Source organism: Melampsora larici-populina, assembly GCF_000204055.1.
Source record: "Melampsora larici-populina 98AG31 unplaced genomic scaffold MELLAscaffold_76, whole genome shotgun sequence".
Taxonomy (NCBI): Eukaryota; Fungi; Basidiomycota; class Pucciniomycetes; order Pucciniales; family Melampsoraceae; genus Melampsora; species Melampsora laricis-populina.
In genome coordinates this window covers 234,146-244,860 of record NW_006768840.1, presented here as the reverse complement: position 1 = coordinate 244,860, position 10,715 = coordinate 234,146, and the positions used below count along the sequence as shown (strand labels likewise).

General features: G+C 41.5%; 1 protein-coding gene across 1 annotated transcript; it reads right to left on the bottom strand.

Moving 5' to 3' along the window:
* Nucleotides 1-8,279: 8,279 nt before the first annotated feature.
* Nucleotides 8,280-8,956, bottom strand: MELLADRAFT_94957 (uncharacterized protein; the record flags this gene model as incomplete). Its single annotated transcript, XM_007417639.1, has 3 exons — nucleotides 8,280-8,285; nucleotides 8,380-8,701; nucleotides 8,847-8,956. 3 exons carry the CDS (start codon nucleotides 8,954-8,956, stop codon nucleotides 8,280-8,282), a joined length of 438 nt encoding a protein of 145 aa, XP_007417701.1.
* Between the last annotated feature and the right edge of the window lie 1,759 nt (nucleotides 8,957-10,715).

Sequence of the window (10,715 nt, the reverse complement as noted above, 5' to 3'; positions counted from 1 at the left end):
TGCATTTGAATGTTATGTTAATGCAACAAATTTGTAGCTCCGATACAAAAGAGCCTATTTGTCTCCAAAACAATTTCCTATATAGCCACATAGATATTCTTTGGGATTAGATGCAGGTTTTTTGTCTCAATGAAAGATATAGTCACAGAGTTTGGCTTTCCAATGAACAAAAAATCAAGTGGTTTGACCAAGAATTGACAAAGATATAAGGGATTGTTGAATTCAAATTATGCCCTCCAATGTCTGTTACAGGTTGTAATCTAACAATCCTGGAGGTTTTTTGTTAGTACAATCAACAATTCTCACACTAAAGAAACAAAAAAATACTCAAATCCAAGGTCTCAGCCATAGGAACAATATGCATATTTTTGTGTATTTTTGTCTCTCTCCAAGACTGCTCAATATCACTGTTTGTTGGTTTTTATATTTTCTGCCCAGAAGATATTATATTTTGTGTAGTGTTATATGCATTGTGGTTTTAAAAATATGAAAAAATATGCCAGACAATCGGAATGCATCAAAGGCCCCTCCCATTATTTTTTCATATTTTTCTGACCCTTGCCAGCTTTGCTATAATTTTCTATGTCTACTCAATTTTCTAAACTCCACGGTAAATTTGCAATTTGGCGTAGTGTCACGGTGGCACAACCTCTGGTAGTTATCCAGAACTCAGGTTGCTTTACCAGTTTTCCAGCTAACTCCAGTCGGGGTTTGTCGAGAGAGGAACCCAACACATCAGATCAAGCACTAATCACAAAAGATAGAGAAATAGAAGCAAGAAAAAGCAATCTCGTACCTAACTCCAGTCGGGGTTCGTGGAGAAAGGATAACCCAACCTGGAGCCAGGGTGGTAATGTATAATACGTATTGTAACCTCCATAAGCCCGTGCCTTCAAACCCTTATATCTTCCCCCTTCTAAAAAATGTCTTAAAACAGCTTGTCCATTTTACATAAGGTGTGTTACAAGAGAGGTGAACCAATTGTGCCTAGCCAGACTCCCGTTTGTCTAATAACCCCATAAGAATTCTTTGGGAGAAGTGACACTCCTCTATTAATGTCCTACCACGAGTTGAATACTTGTCCATCTATCCGGACCAGCATCCTACTTGTTTGTGGTTTGGGGTGGGTCTCAGAAGTCAGGGAAATGGAATGTAAGGATCTAGACCTTACCCCAATTCCAACCCCCGCGACGTGAGAACAGCTCCAGAGAAATTTGACTTCTCAACCCCGGGTGGTGGGTGGAATCAAAACATTCTGTGAGATCAAAGACAGAATTGTCTTGTGAGATCTCCAGAGTGCAGGCTAGGAAAGAGGCGATGTGGTGGAGTAGAGAGATGAAAACTTTGAATCTCTCTCTCCGCCACATCAATGGCTCTACCACCTTGTGACAGGTATCTATGTCACATGCGAGCCATTCCTGCCTGCCCCTGTTGCTCTCCCCCGCTTCCTAGAAATGTAATGCAGGGTACCTCCGCAAGCTCTGGGATCACAACCTATTGAGTCCTCCAATGAAATTGCAAAGATAAGTAAGAGAACCAAAAAAGAAAAAAAGAAGGAAAGAATGACATAACTAGCCCCTAACATTGATGTGCAAATCCAAGAGAAATTAAAAAAGATAACAGAACTACAGTCAATTCCAGGTAAGTTTGTAATAAATTCCCCGCCAATTTGATGGAGTTTTGCAGGCATACTTGGTAAAGCTTTTGTAAATTGTTGATAGTTTTGAATAAAAGATCATAAAAAAGGTTGAAAAAAAAGAAACTAAACAAAGAGAAAACAGAAAAGAAAAGAGAAGGAAGAATTGATTTGATTTGATAATCAATTGGAACTCCTGATTAAAGTTGTCCTTGTTGTCATGCCTTCATTGTAAAGAGCTGAATTCAAACACAGACAATGGTGTTGTTCCTACGCATGTGGCAAAGGTATTGTTTGATTGATTATGTATTTACAAAAGGGGAAATGGCAGGCATAGTAGCTTTGGTGGTGCATAAGTGGTGGGAACTTACTTTCATGTTTCTGTGGCTCACAATACCTCTTCCCCTCCTCCTTGGTAGTCCTCATGTTGGTAATTCTTGAATTTTAGGATGTGACAGATCAGAGGAGAGTTTTAACAGCTTTCTAGCTTGAGCTTGAAGTTGCGGCCATTGTTCAGGCATTCTGTCACTTCATAAGGTGGTCAGAGTTTGCTTGTGGGTTTTCCAGAGTCTCCTACAATCTGTTATTGGTCCTTACTATCAAATAGTACCCAATCATCTATGTGTAAATTCTGCCCTGGCCTTCTCCTGTTGTTGTAATTTACCACTTGCTCAAATGAAAGTTGGCCCACGCAGCTTGACGTTTAAACAACCACAACTCAACTTCAGGTGTGTCTGTTTTGAATTTGGGAAAAGCCTTGGCTCCTTTCTGTAGACAAACTCAAATGAGGATACACCCATAGCCACTTTAACTGCACTACTGATTGCATATTCAACCAAAGGCAAACAGTCAAACAGTGAAACAGTCAAACAGCTGTGCATGTCAATACCCTACTATTTGTCAAAGGATTTGTACAATGGTTTTGTTTGATTTTCCACTATGTTCGTTGCTTTTGGGGTGATAGGCAGTTTTCAATCAAACATCAACGTGTAATAAATGTGTGATCTCTTCACAATCTCTTGCCGGAATTTAGAGGTCCACAGTTTATTGCAATCACCAATGCTTCTTGGTGCTCCAAAAATTGATAACCATGATGCAAAGACCCTTTGGGCTGGTTTCTTTGGCGGTATTGGTTTGACAAATTGGGATTCCTTGAAAACCTGTCAGGCAGCAGGTAATTGATAGAACCATATTATAACCACAAACCTTTGGGAAAGGGCCAATGAAGTCTGAGGAGATATCCTACATGGGTTGTTGTGGAACTACAGTTGATTTCATTTGTCCTGAAGGCAAGAATGTACATGCTTTATTATGTTGGAACACATTGCATTTGGATACAAAACATTTGACATGGTCTGTGAGTTTTTTCCAAAAGAATTTGTGGTGTAACTGAAGAATGGTTTTCAAAAATCCCAAATGACCTAAAGCATTGTGGGTCTACTCAATTAGACATTTAGGGGATACAAAGTAGAAAGCCGGGCACGTGCCCGGGCATGCATGTGCCCACAAGTCCAGATCCCAAATTTTGGCTGTAAAATCGGGATCTGGACTTGTGGACACGTAGCCGGGCATGTGCCCGGAAGTCCACATCCCAAATTTTGGCTGTGAAATTGGGATCTGGACTTGTGGGCACATGCCCGGGCACGTGCCCGGCTTTCTACTTTGTATCCCCTATTTGTCTTGATTTGTTCCCATTAGGCACCATCAGTTAATCATCCACAAACATCAAGCTGTTCTTAAGCTTGGTACCTTGTCAAAGTAGGAGTGTTGTAGATAGTTTTACACAGAAGAATCATCACAATATCCACATTTGAGTTTGTCTAAACTAGTCTGGTTGAAAGAACTTTGCACTTCACAGGATGCTAGGTCTTCAACATGAGATAGCACTTCTGCCACTGTGTTGACCTTACCTTGCAAGTACTTGGAAATCAAGATTAAATTGAGAAAGGGTTTCTAACCACATTGCTTGATGTCTGCTGCTGATGTCAATGGTGGCTGAGTTTTGGTTGAGCCAATAGATGTGTCAGTGCATGGTGATCTGTCATAGCATCAATCTTTAGACCCAACAATCAAAGCTTCTATTTTTGAAGAGTGTTAACCATTGCTAGCAACTCCTGTTCATGCACTGGGTATTTTTGCCCAGCCGGCATCATTGTTCTACTTTTGTATGCTATTGGTGACAACTGTTATGATTAGTAAGAAATCAGGAACGCTGTTTTGTTTTCTACATGCGCTGTGTTGTTCTGTTGTGTCTGCTGTGTTGCCCTTGTTCTATTTTGTTTGCGTGATCCATGATGTGTTGCCCTGACTATGCGCTTTGCTGACTGACGTCATCGATATGTTTCTCTGATCTTATATATAAAGTCATCAAACCCGAAAACTCATAAAAACTATTTCATCTTTATTATCGTTTTCTCTCTATCGTTCTTTCTTCTGATCGTTTAACCAAGTTGTGTCAACTCTCGACTTGTTCTATAAAACTCAATACTACACGACAAACATCTTCAACTAAAAAGCTATAATTTAAATCAAACTCAAGCTTTAATCAAAAAGGAAAAGAGGTATAAAATTCTCTCAGTTGTTAAGATGTTTCCAAGTATCTTTATCTAATCTCAAATCGATTCATTTCATAAAAATGTAGACTTTCCCTTTGGTTACATTTGTTCGATTTAAAATTTGTGTTATAAAGTTGAAACTCACTAGTGTAGTTATTGTCAAAGGTACAACTTTCTCTTTTATTTTTTCTCTATCAAATCATGTTACTTTTTTACTTACAAAAATTGTTATTGTCAAAGAAATAAAAAATATATGTTTTGTCCAAAATAAAGAGAGATCCTACTGTTCACTACAACAACTTGTCCCACTTCTTGCCTTGGAATAACACCAAACCCACACCATGACCAGCTGCATCAGTGAAAATCAACATTGGCTCATTTGAATTATCACGGATTTGGTCAAAACTGCTCTTGCTACCATGTAGAATGAGGGGACTACTTGCTAACCTATGAATATAATGCTTGTGTTAGCACTATTCTCCTACAAATGCAATGGTATGCAGACCCTTGCTAACCTAAAGGTTGTGGAGGTAAAAGTTAATTGATAAAACAAAAGTATGTAAGCTCAAAAGCTCTGAGTTGGATCTAGGGAATTTTCTCTTTCCAAAAGATAAGTTTGTATCACTAAAGGTAACCTATAAGTATAGTGTTTGTGTTGGCACTCTTATCCTACAAATGTGAAAAATATCACACACACAAAACTTCACTCTGTAACTACGCCACTGTCTTGATTGTAGTTCAACAGAAAGCTATCCTTTTCCGGAGCTCACTTGATTTCTAACTTTTGTTTGCAAAAAATGAACATCAAGCTCTTCTTTTCTCTTGATTCTCAAAACTTATACAATTTATGGAATTGTTGGACTAATAATTGAGTGTTGTGTAGCAACATCTCATTGTTTGCATGGTGTGTGTGGTAATGCATGAATTATAGATGTAGTTTCTTTTCTTTCTGACATCATGACATCACTAATTATTATGTTTGAAGATTACATTATATATGAGATCAAATCTTTCTCTTGTTGTTCTTTTTCTTCTTCAAAATTGATACTTATTTTTCACAATATCTTCTTTTGGGTTGTATTTTCATTTAATCAACCATCAGTCTCTTGTCAAGACTTACATTTGATCTTCATTGCATTCATATCAGGAATGCAGAAGTGAGTCTACTCAGACTCACTCACTCGGGCGCCCGCGCTTGGTACTCAAGTTGAGTACCGAAGTACAGATTTACACATAGAGTACAGATACTCCCACGGTAATTTTCGGCAGAGTACGCAAGGAGGATGGGACTCATTATGGCCCGGTCGAAGAGTACTAACAAAGTGAGTTTACTCACCAAATGAGTAGACTCACTCGGATGTGTACTCACCGCGAGTACACTGCGAGTACTCACATTTAAAAAAATTGCCAGTCCTCATTATAAATGTGGACTGTCAAGATAACTTTTGATCATTCATTGGCTCCACAGTTCAACCACCCTATGAGAGTCAAGAGCTTACAAGACTGGCGGTATTTGATAAGGTAAATAAAGAAATCATGAAATACAAATCGGAACAAATTGGTTCTTATGATGATCGGGGATATTTCATGAAAGAGTTGAAGACAATTTCACCGATTTAAACAAAGCCAAAAGTGACACCCTTCTTTCAACCCATGGCATCAACTTCAACTGTAGCCTGGTCATTGCCGAGCCAATGACGGAGAAGGACAAGGTGACAGATGGTATCGGTGTAAAGTCGGCCTCGCGATGGCACGGCAATGTTTCCTGAGATTGAGAAAACCCGTTCAACCGAGGCCGCTGCTGCGGCTATGGTGAGATGTTGGAGGGCAATCCGGGCTAACACCGGCAGGGCGCCGGTGGTTGACATACGCTACACAGAGTGAACAAAATCATGTCAGTTGTTGATTTGATGCCAAAAATAAATCAAAATCAAGCTCCTAACACTTACAGTCCAAAATTGGCCAATCGTTTCGCCAGGCAGGACTGGATCTTCCCGAAGGAAGTATCGGTCAAGTTCGTCGAGTGACCGAGTGGCGTTGGTGGACGACGGAATGGCAGTGGTGCCCAAAATCGAGTAGATCTCGTCCAAGTTGTCGAGTTCAGGGTCATGTTCAGCAGGAGGGGTCAATTGTTGAGAAGAGCTAGGTGTTTCTTTGGGTTTCCAAAGGTTATACTCATCACGCAGCTGTTTCTTGGCTGAGGTGGCCACCCCGTCACGATCGATGTGGCCTTCAAAAATCTTGTCCCTAAAACGTGGATCAAGCAGAGTAGACACCAAAGTTTGGGCATTGCCCTCTTCACGAGCCAAATACTTGATGAGCTTCAACTCAGCGCGACGGCAAGCCATCCCCCAATTGCCAAGCACTTGCATATGCTTACGCAACACCTTTTGAATTGCCCAGAGCACCGGTAGGACCTTGTGTTTTGTGGGATCGTTGGATTGAAAGATTTGTGTCGCACGTTCAAACATCTCAAGCACTGGAAGCAAGTATTCAATAGTTGACCAATCGGTTTTCGAGATGGCCAATTTTTTTCGTTTTGGGTCATCGGTGTAGAGAGTCAGCGATTTTTTGAGAAGCAAAGACCGTTGTACCTGTTAAGACACGCATTGGTGTTAGCGCATGAGTATGAAGAGATTTCGATCGATGAAGCCAATGTAAAAACACTCACTACATAATAGAAGTAGTTCCACCGGGTGGGAGGGCAGCTCATAGGGAGAAGTTCCGGGTCATTTACGCTTTCTCGGATCTTGATGAAGGCCTCGAGTTCTTGAGGACTCTTGCGGATGTGAGTATCCAAAGCTCTAATCCGGCTTACGACAGTCGACTTCTTACGGGTGGAAGGTTCCACGGTGGGTGATTCCTCAGGCTGGGTTTGAGTTGCTTTGGTTTCGACTGACTCTTGCGCTGCCTCCATGTCATAGGTTGCTTGGACAATGTCGAAATCGTTTTGGGTTGGGTCGAGTTCTTCTGACTGAGAGTCGAGGTCCATCAGGATAGGTTCTTCCGGTTCGAAAGCTTGTCGGGGTTCGGCCATTCCAGAGTCCTCGTAAGCAGCGATATCGGCATCAGTCAACTCGCCCATCCCATCGAGGAAATCTTTGGCGACTAGGTTGATTACATGGCACATGCACCCATGAAACCGGGATGCAAAAGGCCAGCTAGTCCCCAACTCGGCGTATCGATCGCTCAAGTAACACACCATGGAGCGGTTGGAGGAAGCGTTGTCACCGGTAACTGAGTAATGTTTCTGAACCGCTCCCACGTGTTCAAGAGCATTCCAATAGACTTGAGCCAAATTTTCGCCGGTATGTTTGCCTTGCAGGGTCTGAAACAAAACGAAAAGCAAGCAAAACACAGTTGAGTAAGATCAAGAGGTGAAATCGGGAAAAACCATAAACGCAAGAGACATAAAGACAGTTACTGACCTTGAATGCAAGTAGCCGTCGGCAAAACTTGCCCTGAGAGTTAAAGAAGAATCCGTTAATTGCCATGTATGTGTGAGAAAAATCCGCGCTCGTCCAGCAGTCGGTGGCCGTGGAAATAGATCCAGGCACATGAGAGATCTCTTCGATAAGTTGTTTTTCCAGTTCGTAGAATAAGGCTTCCGAATCTGCCTTGAGAGTCATTTGACCAGGCCATGGGAAGGACGGGCAGATCGCCCGTAAAGCTTTCTCCATCAAAACACCCTCAAAGACCGAGAAAGGAAGGTTTTTGGATATTACCGCGCCAATAAGAAGCCTATGGAGCACTTTCTTGCGTTCGGCTGCAGCAAGTGGATCCTCGTCCGGAGCAATGCTACCAGGCTCTTGGTTCATCCAGGCTACCGCCAGACCAGGACATTTTTGGCGGTGCTTATGGAGGTTTGAGTTTGGACGACCAGAGATCGTCAGGGCTACACTAACATTGTTAAATAAAATTTAAACATCATTAGTCAGTGACAAATCCGGGTGATCAGATGGGACAAGGTGGTTGAATACTTACGGGCAGTGAAGACAGTAGTAGACCTTGGCTTCATCACCTTTGCCACTTCCATTGGCGGGTCCAGGAGCCGCCTCCGGTTCCTGTAATTGGGTTATATGTCAATGTCAATGCTAAACATTGATAAACAAGGATTTCGGACTCAAAAATAGAAGGACTTGCATCATAATACAAGTAGACATCGGACCGGTGGGGATTCGACCTCACAGGGGAGTCATCAACATAGACCTTTTGGTCGGTGGCCTCGCGCGTCACGAGATGTCCAGGTCCATACTGATGGGCTTGCCCATGGTTTGTAGCCAAAATGACGCCTGAGGCTCCACCCACAGCTCGAGAGGTGGTGGACGCTCGAGGTGCCAAAGTGCCATTCAAAGTTTCACGGGACAAAGTCGTAAGACGAGCACTAGAGGTATTGCGAGGAGTTGGAGCTGCTGCGGTTCCCACACGGGCGTAGGGAGATCGCACTGCTGGAGGAGTTTGGGGTGTAATTCTAGGTCTAGGCATGGTGTGTTTGAGAAAGTGTGACGGGCTAGTTTTGAAAGAAAGGGAAGATAGAAAGGTAACAGGGATAGATATAAATCTAGGTCAGAAGTCAGAGATCGATGGATAGAAAGACTTGAGGGGGAGATGGAAAAGGAAGACAACATATATAATATAGAAATGTTGCTGCTCACCGAAGGTCCAATTCCCATTCAAGATCTCCAATATTCATTATATCGGAGTTGACCCACGAAAGCGCTGGTAGCCATAACTCAATGTGGCGAAATGCCAATTGCTGAGCCATTGGCTAATACCTCAATCGTAGGATTGTTTGGCAATTAATTGGCCAGCCACCGTTAGATCGAGCGTGGTCCACAGTTGAAATTGATTGATGGATTGGGTGTGAGGAGAGGATTGGGTGTCGAATGGCTGAATGAAAGCTGAAAGGGAAAGATATAGTGCTTGAAGGTGGTCATCAATCGTAAGCCAACGATATCTTAGGGCGCCGAAGGATATCCTACCGTAGTTGACTTGTCGTGACCTTGTTTGGATGAGTATATAAGTGAGTATACTCATCCAAATATTGTGGGCGCTGAAAGAGGGCTAGTGAGTCAAGGGCGCGGGGACAGGGCACATTTGAGTATTGTGTAATCATGTTACACTTACATGTGAGTATTCTGATACTGAGACAACTCAGTTGGTGCCCATCGAGAGCACCAACTTACTCACCCACGGGGCCAAAACCCGTACAGAGTGAGTATGAGTTGAGTATACTCATACTCACTTCTGCATTCCTGATTCATATACCTGATTTTTTATCTAATTATTACTTCAGATGATTCAATTGCTGTTATCATGTCTAACCAATCTCAAAGACAAGAGAGCTCAATTCAAACAGATGCTTGTTGCAGTTGGGTTCATATCTAGCAACTTCCAAATCTGACTAGTGGGTCTTTTTTTTGTTTTGTGTTTTATTGCATATGGAATTAACCATCTCATTAAAATTGGTTGAATTGATCACCTGTAGATTTGTCTTTGGATCTTGACTATCACCACAATGATTCATCAAAATTGTTTCCTGTCATTATTGGTGTAATAACTCATGACAGGCCTACCTAGACATGTCACAGATAGAGAGCTTATACTGTAGAGCCACATTGTACCTTTTCCTCTCTCCATCTGACAATCTGTCAATAGGAACAAGACCACCCTGATTAGAGACCTCCAGACCACCGTGACCCCTTGTACCAGATCCCCAGCCCAGTCATAACAATTGGATCCTCTCCACCAAGTCAGACTGACTTTTGATCCCCTTGAGCTTTGTGGATCCCAACATATGCACACTAATTTGAGATGATCTGGGCCTTTTTCAAAGAGTCTCACCATCAATGCTACATTTTCTGCAAACATCATGTATTCTTCAAAGATGAAAAATGATTACATTTGATTTACAAAATGATTAAAAATGCATGAAGTCTGCATGAAGTCTGCATTTTTCTGCATTAATTCTGCATTATTAATCATCTTGTGCATCAAATTCAATTATTTTCTACATTTGAGAAATGCATCATTTTTGCAGTGATTTGACTTTAAGATTGGAGCTTTTGATAGTCTGTATAAAGTTACTATAAAAATCATGACACAATCTATGTGGTGATCCACAGTTAAAACATCAGTCTGACCCTAAATATATCAATTATAAAATCAACCATCTCTCAAATTGATCCTGGACATTCAAAGGAATCTATGTACAACTCCAATTAAACCTTATGATATCCTCAAACCAAATATACCCCAATATTGTGATTCACCAGGTATGATTGAAAAATTAAAGAAGCACAGCAGAATCATTTATTCTGCCAATGATATAAATAACCTAGAGCCAATATCATCCCAATTGCACACTGTTGAACTGATTTTTGACTTCAAGATTCATTGACTCACACCTTTATCAATAGGGGTATTCAAAACTCCAGAAACGTGTCCCAAAAGTGTCCAAAAGTGTCATCCAGAAAGTTCTGGGACACTCCAAGTTCAAATTTGGATGTCACTTGTGGACACTT